At 37.1% G+C, this 18,286-nt stretch overlaps 2 protein-coding genes across 2 annotated transcripts in view; both read right to left on the bottom strand.

The window, feature by feature from the left end:
• Nucleotides 1-3,811: 3,811 nt before the first annotated feature.
• Nucleotides 3,812-5,098, bottom strand: LOC139123820 (tripartite motif-containing protein 2-like). The gene has a single exon (XM_070689971.1). The coding sequence runs from the start codon at nt 5,096-5,098 to the stop codon at nt 3,812-3,814; it is 1,287 nt and encodes a 428-aa protein (XP_070546072.1).
• A 7,809-nt stretch (nt 5,099-12,907) lies between these two features.
• Nucleotides 12,908-18,286, bottom strand: part of LOC139123819 (uncharacterized) — a 53,235-nt gene continuing 47,856 nt past the window's right edge. Inside the window, exons 26-31 of the mRNA XM_070689970.1 lie at nt 18,005-18,081; nt 17,334-17,473; nt 16,983-17,039; nt 16,075-16,191; nt 15,581-15,781; nt 12,908-14,770 (exon numbers count right to left, since the gene is read on the bottom strand). The gene's annotated coding sequence lies outside the window, so the exon portion shown is untranslated. The remainder of the gene's footprint in view (nt 14,771-15,580; nt 15,782-16,074; nt 16,192-16,982; nt 17,040-17,333; nt 17,474-18,004; nt 18,082-18,286) is intronic.

The following is an 18,286-nucleotide window of genomic DNA, read 5'->3' as shown; positions in this document are numbered from 1 at the left end:
GAGAGAGAGAGAGAGAGAGAGAGAAACAATCAGATTTTTTACTTGATTAAAGTTTTTCTAGATGTTGAGGCTTTTCATTCATTGGCAAATATTGACCTGTTAGGTGGCTGTATGTTGATAAAAGGTCAATTGGGCCTACATGTGTAAGCTGAATCTGGAACGCAAGTCTATTTATTTGAATTTCAAGGGAAAAAAGAAAATTCGGCCAATTATGGAAGTTTGTGCGCCCGGCGGAATTTTCTTGTTGGGTGAAAAACATCTTCTGCACGAGGCCGAGTACTCGACTCAGCTTCCTTGAGACTGAAAAAAGTTTCTGACGACAATTCAACACGTAACTATAGACATCCATAGGATATTATAAAACGGTTTTGATAAATCGCTTCCCTTGCCCTGGTATGACCCAAAGTTTTGTTCTTACAGTTACACGCTTAATACCACTGCGTGTGTGAAATAACACTTGAAACAAAAGCTCGTTACTATGAATATCAATATTACCGGTACATAGACTAGTATAACGTTGCACATTAGCATATGGACATGCCAACTTGGCTATTGTTACTTCGTTCCCTTTTCTACATTGGTCAGTTTTACTTGATTCCAAGTTGAGTATCTTGTGATCACTGTGAAAACTAACGTTATTACATATCAGACGACTTAATTCGACATGAATGGCATTAACAGGTAGTGGACTCACATTTTTCTTTCCGCCCATTCTTTCCATTTCTTAAATGCCTGTCCTGAAACTTTTAGAATCTTGTCTAGTACTGGTCATCTGAGTCGCAATGTCTCTCATTTCTTTGTCCATAACAACATGTTCATCAGCTTGCCCATGACCACACCTTGCATATTTAGATCTTGCAACATCACTGACATGCAACATAAAATTTTAACTTGAACTCAAAACACTTCGACTGGACTAGAATTCGTAGCAGTTCCAGAACTTAATAATGGCGATGTTTTAAATAATGTGATAATAGTTTAATATTAGGAAGTGAACAGCAGAGATAGATGAATATTGTGATTGTGAATGTATTATTGTTATTTACTTTTGCCTCACACTTCAGGAAAAGTTTAATTTCATTCAATGTGATTTCATAGGAAGAGAAATTATATTGGCAACTATGGCTCAAACAATTTCAGATATTTTTGGGGTCAACACAGTCCAGCAGTTTAAATGAAAAAAGAAGTATACTTGAAAGATGGACTTCTACATTTAGTGTTTGATGTGTAGAATAGGATTATACTAACACATCAACATGCTTCACTACATATTCCTAGTGGTCTGGAGTTGTGTTATCTCTGTTCTGTCTAGCATATGCAGTCCTCATTGTATTGATTTGCGAAAGCCTAATGAATTTCAACATTCCACATAATTCAACACAATTTATGGTACATACATAGCTGTAGAGAATTGGATTTCTGTAAGAGTCTGTATGCTTACCTGTCTGTCATTATTTGCCTCCATTCATTCAATGCTTATTTCAATTATTTCAAAAATTGTGACTGCGGTATGCTGTAATATTGGTTACTTTGTAACCAGTGCGGTACTTATTACCCAGTTTCTTTTGCTTCATTGTTGCCATTCTGTAACTTGGTATACAATAAGTTTGTGTTCCTTGTTACAATTTTTTTGAAGTCAGTATCCAGTATTTGATACCTTTCTTACACTCATTCTGTGACTTAACACAGGATCATTTTGTTTTTAATTTTGTGGCTAAATCCATGGCAATTACTTCTTTTACTACGTTATAAAATCCGCAACTTAAAAAAACGATTATTGTTGCCACTTAGTAACATTACCAATTCTATGATTTTGCACCTTGCATTCTGTCAGGTTGTAGCCACTGCTCTCTCTTGAACCCACTGTTTACTCCTGTTTTACACTCCTAATACCTGCTGTTTTATGATCAATTTTCATGAGACCAGTGTATTAAGACACTCAATTGTTACATTGTTTATGCTTGTTAGCCTTGTAACACTTCAAGACAGATTTGTGATCCCCATTTTGCCATATGTGTGTATAGCAATGCGGTATTACAATGCTGGTAGAGCAGAGCTGTCAGATATTTTGATATTCTAGAGTTAGATATGTTAAATATTTACATATTGTTGCTTACCGGCCACTACAGAAGCACATTGGGATCAAAGTTTAAAAAGAAACTAATGTTTGCTGGAAGTTTGAGCTTTGACCCCTGGTGTCGCTTTTTGCTACAATCACTGACCCCATGCCCTTCCTTGATGGCAGGTTTATCTTGTATGGCCTGAAACCAGAAAACCATGCCTCCAATTATTCATTTCAATAACCTTATTTTGGACCATTTCAGTTTTCCTTGTTCAATCAAACGGTATAAACATAACTAGCATGATTGGAACTAATTTGGGATAATTGTATCTGCATATTTTTCAGATTTTTCAAAAATGTTAGGTGCGATATAGAGGAATGTTGCAATATTACAAATTCCTTAAAAACAAATGTATGACTTAAAAAGCAAAGCAGATCAGCTTCCATTTGCAGATTAAACAGACATTACTTCCCAATCCAATTATCCCGAATTAGTTGCAATCGTGTTAAATGGAGAGTAAAAGTTTTGAGACTCATACCGTGTTTACATTGCACTCAGTGTCATACACCCAAACAAGATATGAGTACAAACCTGTACATCTAGCACATCAGTGACACAGTTACATCTGATATTGTACGAATAAAATGCTGATTTATTGCTTTAAGTAAAGAAATAATTACACACAGAAAATACACTAAAACACAGCAGTTAAGGTACAAATTATTGTGCTAAATTAAAACGATAACTTTAATTTGTCTACCAATGATGCAAAGTCAAAATAAACAGTTGTTCTGCTGGGTCAAATACCTTTTTGTTTAATGAAAAAATATTGAGAATATTATAAAGATGTCAACTGTTGTCCTTTTTAAAGGTAGTGCATGCTTTCAAAATGAAAGACTTCAACTTTTGGATTTCTCAAACTTTCATCAAGTAAACTTTTAACCAATTTCTTTCAAAATCACTAAAATTCACGAGTCACCGTGCAAGTTTTGGTTACAGAGAATCAAATTTTCAATATATACAAGTATTTTAAATTCAAAATGTTCCCCATTCCTTTGTCAACTTTATGGCGATTTTGAAAAAAACTAGGACAGTGGCAATTTTTCTCACTTCAAGAGCTTTAAAATGAACCCCAACTAGTGGTAGATCAGAAAAGATCTGTAAAATTTAAGTCTGGTAGCTGCCCTGAAAAGGTATTCTACCTTGACCTCCCGAAGTAAAGAGAGAAGGAAAATTCTCTGTACACACATTAACCCTGTGTATACTGCCTGTTCTGATATGACAAATGAAGCTCTTCAAAGACGAAACAAAGGCACTATTTCTGATAATGGAAGAATATGATGTGAATATAAAGTTCCCTCGTGAATGAAGTCAAGGTAAAAATGTCTCTACAACTTGTTAATTTTTTAACTATGTGCAAAAAATACAAACCAGTAGCATATTAAGTATTATTAACTGTGAAAAACCATGAAAAAGCTTTTGTTTCACTTGTTTACATTTTGAAGTTGTTTATCACAAGAAATAGCCTGAATCCAATATTGTTGCGAGGAAATTGATTTTTTCCATTCCACCACAACATACTGATATTAAGAAGACGAAGAAATATTCAGAAGAAATCATCAGCATTCAAAAGATAGACATTAAAATGTCACTGAAAGATGTTCATAAGAATGTCACTGGAACTTTGTGTTTGATTTTGACCAATACCAATCAATAAAAACAATTTGGAACAATTTATTGCGATTTTATCACTGTACAAACACTTTGATGCAGTGGTTTTTGGTATCAGCTACAACCACCCTGCAAGGTACATCATCTGTCAGTGCTATTCCAGAGGGGCAGTTCAGCCCATCACTATCACTATCAATACGACAAACAAACCTACCACTACTCTCAAACTTCAAAAGACTACTAGGGAAATTAGTAGTAACATAGACATATTTATCATTTTCAATTGCTATGCCTGTGGGATGTCTCCTCTTACAATCCCCAGTCTGACAATCAAAGGAATACAAATACTGGTCATGTGCATTGAATACCTGGATACACTGGTCATAGTAGTCTGCTATAAACACTGTTCCATTACTTGAAATGACTACGCCCCAGGGACAATTCAATCGCCCTTGACCTTTACCATAGGACCCAAATGACTTTAGGTATTTGCCATGTTGTGAATAAACCCTGACACACTTCCCACCATAGTCTGTCACATAGACATGACCATCTACAGGACTAATCCCAATACTATATGGATCGTTCAACTCATTTTGTCCAAAGCATCTGATGACATGTCCCTTCTCACCACTGACAACTACTTGCTTATTGCCCGTATCTAAATTATAGTATGTGTTATCACTTGATACAGCTATAGCACTTGGTTTGAAAGGCTTCTTAAACTGTTTGAATGCCAAACTTTTCTTAACTTTCCCCCTTCTGGTGGTTATCTGCAGCCTATTATTGTCTCTGTCAGCAGTGACAATGCCTCTGTCTTTGTTTATGGCAACACTAAACGGGTTATTGAAGTATCCCTCAGCACTTCCTTGACTGCCAATCAACAATCCTTTGATGACAGGTATAATGACAGGACAGCCCGGCATTGGTTGATTTCCTATTGTCATGGTAACTTGATATTGTCCATCTACTTGTCCACGCACTCTAGCATTGTGTGTACCATCTCTGTTATCAGCTACATTGATGTCTTCCCATGATGCATCAGGTTTTCTTACCTTGGCTTTCACTTGTTGTTTTGGGATGACTTGTTTTCCTGTGGAATCTCTGGTTGTGATCAGTAGGTCTGCAGAGTCACCTTTCAGGAGTTGTTTTGGAATGTTTTCAACCGTACACTTGGAGATTTCAATGTCATATTGAGATTCAAGAATTCCCAGAATTCCATGCTGAGAGAGTTCCTCTCGTGGTCTGAATATGAAGTCGTTATATTCAGCTTGCCTTGTAGTTTCCATGGTAATCAGTTGCTTGATACGAGTGTTGACATCACCCTTTGTGAAGAGAAGTTGAGCAGCATTCCCATGATGCATCAGTGTATCTATGTAATTGCCTGCACTCTTAATGTTACCATGTTTTTAATTCCATTTCATCGATATCAGCAGCTGCTCTTTTAATTTTCATTTTGTAATTGTTTTTCAGTTCATCTATCAGTCTCTGCTCTTCTCTCTTTATTTCCTTGATGATTTCTTCTGCTTTCATTCTCACCTTCCTTTCTTCTCTGCCGAACTGCTCTTTAAGGTCAGTGTGTATCTGCTTGGCCAGGTTTTGTTCTTTTCAGCTTCCTGTTCTTTCACTTTCAGTATGTCGATCATGGCTTTCAATTCTGTTAGATACTCATCTGCTGCATCTTTCAAGTCTCTGTGTACATGTTCTGGTATGCGGTGTTTGACTATGGTGCAGTTTGAACAGACAGGTACCTGACAGGTTTCACAGTAAAATTCAATTTTGTTCTCAGTATGAACATTGCAATATTCCACTGCTTGAAGAGTCACAGGACTGGTTGACTTTGCTGTTTCATATTCTGCCTTGGTCATAAGTTTATGTGTACGTGTTATGGCGATATTTATGTGCCCTAACACAGTTGTCACAGAGATAGTGTTTGCACTCCACACACCTGTGAGTCGCTGTAATCTGTTGGCAGCCTTCACATTTAATCGCAGTTCCCAGCATAGACTCCAGGCGTTGCTTGAATATCTCAATCAGATTGCTCATAAAGAAGTTGCTTTTTATCGCTGGCACTCCTTCAACAGGAAGCTGATATTGCTGTCGACATTCTGGACAGTTTAGAGATCCAATTTCTCAACCAGTGTGACTAAACACTGCTCACAGAATGTATGCAGACATGGTAGAATTTTAGGAGACTTGAACTGCTCCAGACAGATGGTACAATGCAGGAAATCTTCACTGATTTCTTCCAAAACTGCGCGTCCAGAAGCAGCAGCCATTGTGTGTTTCTGTAAAACCACTCTGAGACAGGTACTAAGCTGATAGCAGGTAACGCTCCTCTAAATGACTTTGCAAATACTGTTCACGGTGTCACATGACTCACTAAGTGACTTTAATGAAATTGTAGAGAAACAAATATTTCATATACTCAGCCAGGGAGTTCTTGTGTGACCTACTTCTTGATCAGGGGATCCACGTGCTATGAATACTGACATGTGACTGAGGTCGGAGGTCACTTTTACACAATGCTGGTGTAGAAGGAGAAATTTCAAATTCAGTCCTGGTAGAGCCACAGTTTATGTAGCATCAACACGATTGGAACTGATTTGGGATAATTGGCTTCTCATATTTTTCAAATTTCTCAAAAGTGTTTCTTGGTGCCCTGTAGCTGAATGTTGCAATATTACAAATTACTCATAAAAACAAGTGTGTAATGTAAAAAGAAAACAGATGAGACTACATTAAGATTAAATCGACATTACGTCACCGTCCAATTATCCCAAATTAGTTCCAATCGTTTTCATCCTAACTGATGAATTATTCAACACAATTAAGAACTTTGGTTATTTTTGAATACAATGTTTTGATTTAATTATTTCTAAAAGAAGACTTCGTAATACACTATATTTAACAATGTCACTCTTATGTACAATGTCATGTACATAAATTATGCTGAATTGGAGCTGTGATAAATGATGCTACATCAAATTGTGATTCTTGTTTAATACAATCAAATACCCAATGGATTTTGTCTTTCCTGAGAAACCACAAAACAAATAAAAACACAGTCACAGTTGTAATATTATTTTTTCCTTTTTTTCATGAATTATTAAAATAATTATCGCACTGACAGATCATTTCTATATGCTTACATGTGTATTTTTGTCAAACTTTTCATAAAACATGTTTTTATTATTTCATCACTACAGTCTCTGTCAGTTGTGATGGATCACGTAATCTGAATTTTCTACTCAGTAGATTACAGAATTAGATTTGAGTTTCCTCTTTTCGTATTTTTTTCATTGACAATATACCAACCGATACACTATCCAACTGGAATATACTCTATAGACAGCACAAACAACGGTACACTTGACTACACCCTAGAAAATGGAGCTGGTCCAAGCAGACTTGGAACGGAGTATTTCTAGTGGTCGTCAACCAGGTCACGGAATCTTCCATTACAGAACAGGGTGTTTAACTATGAAGACTTCCAGAGAATCATGTGTCAGATTATCATTATGTCAGTACTTTTCTAACTATGAATTAATGATGGATAGATAGCTTTGGCCACCCTGTCATCCCCATTTTGGTAGTACATAGGACGTAAAATTCTATAGAGAACAGTATGGATGGAATGATCGATTTGCAATCAAAGGTGTAAAGTTGCCCCAGACTTTGAAGAAACGTCCAATTTTTGAATGTATTCCTCAGGTCTATAATAAATGAGATGAAGCTCATAATTGAGAAATACAGCTCTTTCCAAACTTTCTGAGCCCTGGCCCCTCGTCTGATGATTTTCTGGAAATGGTGAATTTCCTGTCAAAATATCAGACATGTACAAGAACATTAAAAACAGAGACTTGATGCAATAATTGATCATATCCCCCATAACTGACTGTATGCCATACCTATATACTCTAGCAATTTTACACTTATACCAATTGAGATGCTGAAGTTTCTGCGAATATACCAAAATTATCAAAAGGTATGTAACATGAAATGGCCAAAGTGATTTTGAAATGTTTTATCCATGTAATTGTTCCATGTCTCTGAAACCCAGTTTTCTATGACAAAGTTGCATGTCAATCTATTCAAATGACCTGCTAGGTGGCTGTATGCTAATAAACGGTCAAGAACCTGCTTGAATGTAAGCTAAATCTACACACAAGTGACAATTCTATTTATTCGAATTTCGAGAGAAAAACGCGAAACGAAAATTTGTCCAATTTTGGAACTTTGTGTGCTCCGGCGGATATTTTGTGGGTTGCCCAAGAATGCCGCACGCGACAGAGTACTGAACTCTGCTTCCCTGAGAGTGACAACACTTTCTCACTCTAACTCTTCATCTCACTTCGCACATCAATAGTAGTATCAAACGATTTTATCACCTAACTTTCACATCTTAATCTCAAGTTAAATAAGAATTACTCATGTCCAAAACTCAAACTCAGGTACTACTTTCCTTATACGATAGCACTCGGCATGACAGTGGCCTAATTATGGACTTATGTATGGGTGACCAAAGTACTCCCTCTGACGGTGAACTCACTATCTCCACAAATGTTCACCAATATTCAATGATATACAGGGAGCTAAAACAGATATCTCACTGACCTTTCAAATCTGAAGCTCAACTTAGGCAAGCATTGTTAAGATTAAAAAATTCAAACTCCGGTACTACTTTCTTTACGAACTATCATCCGGGGTAACTAAAGCACTCCGCATGACAGTGAACTAACTGATCTCAACAAAGGTTCAACCAATATTAGAAAAAATTCAAACAGGGAAAAAAACAAACAATAAAACAAACAATTTTCTGCATTTTGAAGTGACATGGGGTCACTCAGGGTCATTGACCTTACACGCTCACTTGAGTACATGAGTTTTAGGCATGCAAGGCTTTGATGTTTTTGGTTCCGATTAAAATTTGGAAGATGCCCGATTTTTGGTAGCTAATTGTCTTCTGGAAAGAATGTTACATTCTTAGTTTTTTTTTATTGGACTAGAGTTTATTTGCCTGTTGAGGCTTTTCATCCAAATATTGACCTGCCATATAGCTGTATGTTAATAATGTGTGTATAAGCTAAACCTGCCAAGCCAGTCTATTTATTTGACTTTCGAGAGAACAACACCAAAAATTCGGCTAAAGTTGGAAGTTTGTGCGCTCCGGCGTATTTTATTTCTTCGGGTGCCCAAAAACGCCCGCACACGGTCATGAGAGGGACAACATTTTCTGACGCTCACCTCTCTTTACTCATCCGTAGTCATTGACCTGAGAATTTCACTAGAGTAGAAGAGTTTAAGTATAGAAATACCACGAGTTGGAGTGGGTTTACAATGGAACCGTACAGTTGCGGTCAGAAGCTTGTAAATGTCACGAGGCCGTAGGCCGAGTGACATTTACAAGCTTCTGACCGCAACTGTACGGTTTCCATTGTAAATCCACGACAACGAGTGGTATTTCCGACTTATACCACGAATTTTCGGGTGTTTTTGGCACTGTCAGAATCGAGATCGTAGCTCTAGTTCGCATGCATTACGTCACATCCGCATTTACTTGGTGTTGAATACCTAAATAACATCTGTGACGAGCGATCAGCAGAAATTCCCTTGTGGAGTAATGGAGACAGTAGAGACTCATTGAACGAGAGCTCTCGGGTTCGAATCCTAGCACGGCTCTTTGATGTTTTTTTCAAGTGAAAAGAATGTTTCCACATTATATCAACAGTTCACCTATACATACACTTGAAAGTTTGAAGTCAAAAAGTGTGGGTTTACAAGAAAAGTGTGCGGTTTACATTGTAAACCCACACTTTCAAACAAAGGCTTTGTAACACCAAACAGTTTCAAACAAAAGACTTCCCGGAGGCAGAGTCGGTTATAGAAAATAAGAAGTATGGTTGAAACAATGGGCACGAGGCAATGAGTGGTATAAGGCATGTAAGGCTGACCTGCTATTTGGCTGTATGTTAAGAAAAGGTCAATTATACGCTTTCATGTAAGCTGAATCTCCAAATCAAGTCTGTTTATCTGAATTTCAAGGACAGACTCCGAAGATTCGGCCAATTCGGGAATTTTGTGCCCTCCGCGGAATTTTTTTGTTAGTGTGCCAACAACGCCTGCGCGCGGCCGAGTACCCGACTCTGCTTTCTTGAGAGTGACAACATTTTCATGCGGTAACTCCTCACCTCTCTTTACACATACGTATAAGTACAGTCATTGACGTCAGAGGTTCATCGGGAAGATGCGTGATTGTTTGGTCGCTAAATGACTTCCAGAAAGAATGTGACATTTGAAGATTTTTTTGGTTGCATGAAAGTTTACCTGCCTGTTGAGGCTTTTCATCCAAATGTTGACATACTTGGTCGCTTTATGTAAGTAAAAGCTCAATTATATGCTTGCCCATCAGCTAAATTTGCAAACCACGTCCATTTATTTGAATTTCGAGGGAAAAACAGTTCGGCCAATTTTCGAAGTTCGTGTGCTCCTCTGGAATTTTATGTTGCGTGCAAAAGATCGCCTGCACGCGTCCCGTTACTCGACTCTGCCTCCTTGAGAGTGACAACATTCTCATACGTTAAACTCCTCACCTCTTTTTACACATACTAGTCATCGACCTTACAAGTTCACTGGGAAGATGTTAGATTGTTTGGTAGCTAAATGGCTTCTGGAAAAATTGTAACACTTTTTGTTTTTTGATTGGATTAAAGTTTACCTCCTTGTCGGGGCTTTTCATCCAAAAATGTTGTCCTTTTAGGTGGCTGTATGTTAATAAAACCTCAATTATATGCTTGAATATCAGCTATATCTAAGAAGGAAATCCATTTATTTGAAGTTCCAGTGAAAGACTCAGAAGATTCGGCCAATGTGAGAAATGTGAGCGCTCCGGTGATTTTTTATCATGGTGCCCAAGACCGCCGAACACTCGACTCTGCTTCTTTGAGAGGAACCACAGGCGCTTGGCACACTTCTGAGATAATGATTGTATTTAATATGTAGAATTTCTATATACGACTTGATTATTCAATAAAAGAATCACGGTATATGATAAGGCCGAGTGCCTATGCGTGGATGCCTGGCTCAGGCCCGGCGAACACACAGCATAATCATATTTAATGTGTAGAATGTCTATATGACTTGATTATTCGATAAAGAATAATGGTTCGTGATATTACTGTGCATGTCGGCCAGCCTAACCGAGTGGCTGTAGCCGCCGGCTTGGGCCCGATGAACACACGTATAGTCCACTGCTGTACAGAAGTCAACAGTGATATCATGTAGGTGATTCTTTTATTGAGTAATCATGTTGTATAGACATTCTACATATTAAAGACAATTAGTATCCCAGAAAAGTGCCAAGCGCCTCTGAGAGGAAAAAGATTTTATTACACTCACTCCTCACCTCACTTTACATATCCATAGTCATTGACCGCAGAAGTTCATCGGAGCCCTAAAAGAGTGTTAAGAATGCAAGGCGTTGATGCTTTTGGTCACGATGAATTGAGAAAGAAGCGCCCGATTTTTCGTAGCTAAATGTCTTCTACAAAGAATGCGGCACTTTTAGTTTTTAATTGGATAAAAGTTTACAAGCTTTTCATCCAAAATAGTGACCTGCTAGGTGGATGTGTGTTAATGCTTGGATATAAGCTGAATCTGCAAAACAAGTCTACTTATCTGAATTTCGAGGAAAAAACCCTATAAAAGCTCGGCTAATTTAGGAAGTGCTCCGGCAGAATTGTTTTTTGTGGCATGCAAAAGATCGCCCGCACGCGGCCGAGTACTCGACTCTGCTTCCTTGAGAGTGACATTTTCATAGGCTGACTCTTCACTTCTCTTTACACATACGTAGTCACTGACGTCAGAAGTTCACCGAAGTATTAGAGGTTTAGGCACGCAAAACGTTGCTGTTTTTGGTGCGATGAATTTGGGGAGATACCCGATTTTTCGTAGCGAAATGTCTTCTACAAAGAATATAACACCACGTTTTTTTATTGGATTAAAGTTTACCTACCTGTTGGGGCTTTTCATCCAGACATTTACCTGCTAGGTAGCTTTATGTTGAAAAAAAGGTCAACTATATGCTTGCATATAAGCTAAATCTGTAAAGCAAGTCTATTCAAATTTTGACAGAAAAAAAGGGAAAATTCAGCCAATTTTTGTGCGCACCGAAGCACTTTTCATTTCTTAGGGTGCTATTAAAAGAACACTGACTTCACTTTACTTTAAAAGTTTTTATCACATATCTTTCACATCTTAATCTCACGTTACACAAACATTTATGCATGTCAGAAAACACATGTAGTAAAAGGGGAATTCAATAGGTCAGTTACCCTTGCACATTTATACCAGCTCTTCCCACAGCTCCTTGATGGTATGGAACTTATACCTACCCGACTGCATAAAGTAACCTTTAATTTTTTTTAGATTCACTATACACTTGGTGCTTTTCAGATATTGCACAAATTTTCAACAGCTCAGAAAAATTTCATCAGTCGTGTCAGAAATGAATTTTTGCCTTCACACACATGCTCAATTACGTGAAGTCGTTCAATCAAACTTGTTACTGTCTTGGTACTTGAAAGATTTCTCATGTCACAAGCGACTTTGACTGTTGCCCTGTGACTCTAGTAGGCTCCCTGATGCATGTATAAATTTTCTTATTGGTACTAACACGATTGGAACTAATTTGGGATAATTGGATGGTGAAGTAATGCCGATTTAATCTACAAATGTAATCTCATCTGCTTTTCTTTTTACATTACACACTTATTTTTATGAGTAATTTGTATTATTGCAACATTCAACTATCTAGCACCTAACACTTTTGAGAAATTTAAAAAATATGAAAATCCAATTATCCCAAATTAGTTCCAATCGTGTTACTGTGCTTTCACTAATTTAAACAACAATCCCTGCGTCACAGTATTGTTCTCTGCAGTGTTTACCTCCACAAAGTCCTCAATTTGCAGAGCTTGTGTCAGAACCTACCAGGTGATTCTGTCTCAACACACCAGGTGGTTCTGACGTTCTATATTTTGTAGTTTATATGTTTCATTTTTAAGTTTTTGCTTTATGATCTTGATACTCTTCGTTGAGCAAACCAGAAAAGACTGATTAATGACTGCTTGTCACATAAACAGTGGTGCAAATAAAAAAGACACAAACAAATGTAGAATTTAGAAAAATATTTTATATATGTTCTAAAATTCTTTCCAGAGTATTAAGTGGACAGCATACAGACAATTCATCTTAAGCAAATATTTACAATATAATATCCACATTTAAAGTACACATTATTCTTTGCAAAGGAAAATATTTCTTACAAATGAAGATTTTGCTAACACTTTACAAGGCTCCAGGAGTACTGGTACTATTCCGGTAACATTGTTTACAAAATACCATATTTTCAATAAAAATACATTTATTTTTAAGTAATATGCAATTCCTGATAATCAGTTTAAGTAGTAACCAATATCTCATCAATTTTTCACACAAGTGATTTTGTGTTTGTACTGCCCACCACCTCATTTGAAATTTTCTACCAAATGGAATGGTCCTTTCACAAGTTATAAAATCATTACCATATATGACATTCTCTTGTAGCCTTGGCTAGTCCATCACTTAATTACTTCCATATATGGTATTGCCATGTAGCCAACACTGATAACATCACCATTGACCAAATATGGCATCCTCAGTCACCCTTTTCCTTACTGATTGCAAAATGAATACCATATATGGTGTTCCTGGTTAGCATATCAAGGTCTTTTACCTTTGAAAATGCATGAAATGAAATTGTTTACATTTCAATGTCACTTTAGGGCCATATTTGGCATCTAAAAGAATCCAACATATTTGATTCTCTCTATATCACAAAATTTTAATTTTGATACCAAAACAATTTAAAAAGAATACACCTGGGTAAAAAATACCGAGGAAAAAAAAGAAAAATATTGCACACCTGTCAAATAAAAATATACTTGAAGCATTGCCATCTCTGTGTAACACAGAAAAAAAAATTCTGCATTACTTTATAAGGAATTCAAAAGTGCAGTTGCCACTGTTCATAAACAAGGGACAAGAATGTGTTTTGATGTAAAAAAAAACATTTAAAAGAACAGACCTACTTCAAGAGCTAATTCATGACAGCCCCAAAGTTTAAGAGTTCAGATATCCAACTGTAACACAATAGCTCTATGCAAATGTTGGAAGTCTTACAGAACATGTGTAGAATGTTGAAGTTTGGCTCAAAGTGTATTAACACAATTTAGCATACACACAATTCTACATTTCGTATGAAGTACAGACTTGCAGCAGTATAGTATCAGCTTTCTCTTCTCAAGAGACACTCTTGACTAGAATCAAAAGAAGACGAACTTCTGTTCACAATCTGCTGCCCCTCTTTTGGTGAACTGCCTAATGCTTCCTGGCCTTTTAGAAAGTTTTTGTTATTATTTACTTTTAAATTACTCTTCAGGATCACATTTGGCAGAATACCATCATTAGGCAACATGGCAACCTGTTTTGGCACTATGCCAATTTACTCTTGGCAATCTGCCAAAACATTTTGGCAAAGTGCCAAACTTTTTCTAGCTAACTGTCAGCCTGTTTTGGAAGAAATGAAGAAGCCAAAATGTTGATATTTTGCTGTTATATGTCACTCTCCACCCTTCTTAGTTCCAGAATCTTCAGCTTTCGTTGCGTAACCTGCTGGCTTTCGCAAGATGCTAACTTTTCTTGCTAACCTATTTGTCACCGCTACAGAGTACGGGGATAGTGAAGACATTGCTCTGTAAAAGCTACATGACGATACAAACTTTACTTTGTGGACCTTGGAGATTTACTTTTCTGTTTGGCACGGCACTGTTTGCTCTTTTCTCTCGTGCATTCTGTCTCATTTGCTCTGACTGCAACTTGACCAACTGTTCTTGCAGCTGCATCACAATGTGGTAATTGTCCTGCAGTTTGCTGTTCTGAGATCGGAGTTCATTTTTCAAAATGTCAATCTCCCCACGGAGCTTCTTCTCTCTCTCCTGCATTATAAAAATTCAAAATTTGATTATTTTTGATTATATGAAACCAAAAATGCACTGACAGGATCCGTCTCTGTTATGGGAACACCAAGCAGTATTTTTGTTTAACAGCGGTACCTATAGATGGTAAAATCTACCAAGTTTCCCCAGTCACGTTAATTGGGTTTCCCTTGAGGTAGAATGCGCCTCAGGGACAGATATTCAGACTCAAATTTTTACAATATTCCTTTGGCCCACCACTCAATTCAAGCTCTGCAAATACCACACAATACCTAAATCATAATATGAATATTGATCAAATAATATCAAAAATGTAAATTGTACTTCACCATACACCATATATGGGAAACAAAAGAAAACATCTATGACTGAGATAGTACCGTAAAACCCCATCAATTCAACCAAAAAATTTAATTACGATTTTAAATAGTTGAATTATTTGAAAATTAACAAAGCAAAAATAATTTTTGTGATTGAATTATTAAGGATTTCAACTTTTTTACAGTTTATAAGTAATGCTTACTATCTTGGATGATTGAAATATAAAAAGGTGACTTTCCTGAAGTCCTGACTTAGAAAGTCTGTGCTGTACATTGTATTTTTTTTGTATTTTATCGAAAATAAAATGTTCAAAACAGTTTGTCATGATTGGTTGGTCGAATTATTAGAGATTGAGAAAGTCTCAATTTCCATCTATGGTCACATTGATAAGAGTACAATAAAATTACATTTTGAGAAAAAAATAAGGTGGTAAAATTAATAGAGCCGTTGAATTAATAGGGGTTTTACAGTAATACATCAAACACTTACCTCAGCCAGTCTTTCTGCTTCCACATGTACCTGCTGTTGATGGTACAACTTATGCTCTTGAAGTTGCTCTAACATTTCTTCAGCTCTTCTTTTCTCTTGCATAACTTTATGTATTCAGCCTTCAACTGCTCATCTTGTTGGTACATGGGCTGCGCGTGTGATCTGCTTGGTTCTTTCAGAACGCCGTCAATAGTCCAAGAGCTGCAAGGAAAAAAATACAAAAATTTCAGAAGAGTTTTTATGCACAAATTTCCCTTCCTGTGAGCCTAAACCTGTTGCACAGGGTATGAGGTAAGGTTTAATAAAATCAGACTACACTTATCATTCCACTACAATAAATCAAAATCCATCTTCCCACACCCTTTTTCAGAGTTAGACCAACAGATTATACTCGGGACCCTGCAACACTGATGTGTGGTTTTGAGACAAAAACGTACCAGATTATTTGAAGACATTGAAAATATTTTTACAGTGGGCACCAGTTGCACACTTACCTTGTTCTGGCTCTCCCTCTCCCAGCTCTCAACCTGTTCAGCGGTCTTTGACCCTGTACTCCAGTTGGTGTCTTTGGTTTATGGTAAGGGGACGGATTGGATATTTTTGCGGAGGGACTGCAAAGAAAAAAAGAACAATTTGGCTCAAATTGTGGATGTTACAAATATTGACTATTTCCTATAGTCGAGAAGGATTGCACATATTACATTTATGTGAGGACATTTAGGTTGCTAGGGACATCTAATTTGCATATTATGACCACTGCCATTGGGAATAAGATCTGTATCATATTGTCGTGGTGTTGCAAAGACCTACTGCTAAATATGGCAGGGTCCATACACTCAAAGTCACTTAAATTTCAAGGACTTTCAAGGGTTTTTCAGCAATTTTCAACATCATTTTTCTGGTCAAAAATACCATTTTCAAGATATCCTTTTAGTGATATATCAATTTTATATGTCATTTTACATATCATTTTTAGGATATCATGGCTGATCATCAAGTCATTTTTGAAAATTGTGTGTGGATTATTAGTTATTAATTTTCCTGGACTTCAGGACTCTCAATATTATTTTCACTGTCTTTTCCAGGACTATCAAAAAAGCTGTAAAATTCAAGGACGTTCCAGGAATGTACGGCCCTGTTCCATAAGTGTGGACCTGTTTACAGGGAATTTAGAAACACAGGATAAACAATACCATGCTATGTATACAACAGAGTACAAATATCTAACAATAATTTGAGTCTATAAAGGCTTGCATAACAGCTAAGAATCTGACATCTGTCATTCATCAATGTATTCTACATTGCTCTAAACAGGAATTGTTTTTCATAAAACACTGAATGCATAGACATTTACAGATATTTTATATAGAGATAAGATAAAATGGTTGAAAAAGTTTCTTACATTGATGCAGGGGGTCCGTATGATGCCTTCTTGGCTGATCTTGGACTCCTGGACGTTCTGTTCAGAAGTAAAAAAATATCTAATGAAGCAAATCATTTCTGGACTATAGTATTCTTCAACATGTTTATCATGAATCAGCAAAAGTGACAAAAACAACATGATTTGGATTCAGATTAAGCCTGAATATTTACCAAATATTACCAACTGTGCTGCCTTACTATTGCAAATTCCAAAGCAAAAGTAATTTAGATTCAGGTTCAGATTGAGCATCCATCCACTTGGACTCAGCAAACTTGTAAAATGAGAGCCAAGGTGATTCAGATTCAGATTCAGATTGAAAAGTATACATACTCAGATGCCTGAGCTGTAGCCCTGAGATCACTGGAGCTGGAATCTGTGGAATATTCCACCACGTCCACACCACTTTCCGATGATGCAGCACGCGCCCGCTGTCTCATTTTGACAGGGGGCGCTCTCTCTGACTTCTCACTCTGCCAATCAAATCAAAGTCAGGAAGTTACAAACATTCACAACAAAACAGACCTGATTTGATTAGGAATTAAAAATACAGCCACATATTAAATACACTTGTTAGGTCAATAGCTCATCTTGCTGAGAACATGCAACTCTACATAAGAATTTTGCACTGAGGAAATAGGTAAAATACAGCCTATACTGACCCATAGGGATACAGACATTTGTATAAAAATATCTAACAGCAAACAAAACATGTCATACACTTTCCATCCACTTATTACATAGCTAATTATGCATGTACTGGTACATACCAGATACCAGCAGACACCAACCCATCCACCTATCCAACCACCCATCTATCCACCTTTATGTACCCACCTACCTGTACCTTCCTACCTACTTACTGATACCTGCCTGCCTACCTACCTACATACATACATACATACATACAAAGACAGACAGACACACACACACACACAGACATGAGACACATATTGGCCTATTCTAAATTCATCAAAGCACAACAAAAACTTGGCAATACTTACCTGTTTAGACGCTGCTGTGGCATTTTCTTTACCGGTACTCTGTCTATTTGCAGCCTTGGAGAACTCCAACCGACCAACTGAAACACAAAAAGGGGATGGCAAGGGGGAGGTAGAGGGGAAGGAAGGGAAGAAAAAGATGGGGTTAATGTCTTCATAGTTCTCTTCAAGATGTATTTCTTGCAAGAGACTTAGATTGATCAAAGAATCACCCAAATTGAAACTCCGTACACTCTGTGTTATGTACAGTGGCTAGAAGGAAGGTTATTCCCTGGACTGTGTCCA

The sequence above is a fragment of the Ptychodera flava genome (genome assembly GCF_041260155.1).
Source record: "Ptychodera flava strain L36383 chromosome 23 unlocalized genomic scaffold, AS_Pfla_20210202 Scaffold_23__1_contigs__length_28996876_pilon, whole genome shotgun sequence".
NCBI classification, from domain to species: domain Eukaryota; kingdom Metazoa; phylum Hemichordata; class Enteropneusta; family Ptychoderidae; genus Ptychodera; species Ptychodera flava.
Note: the sequence above shows the minus strand (reverse complement) of the source record. Positions and strands in the feature narration are given on the sequence as shown.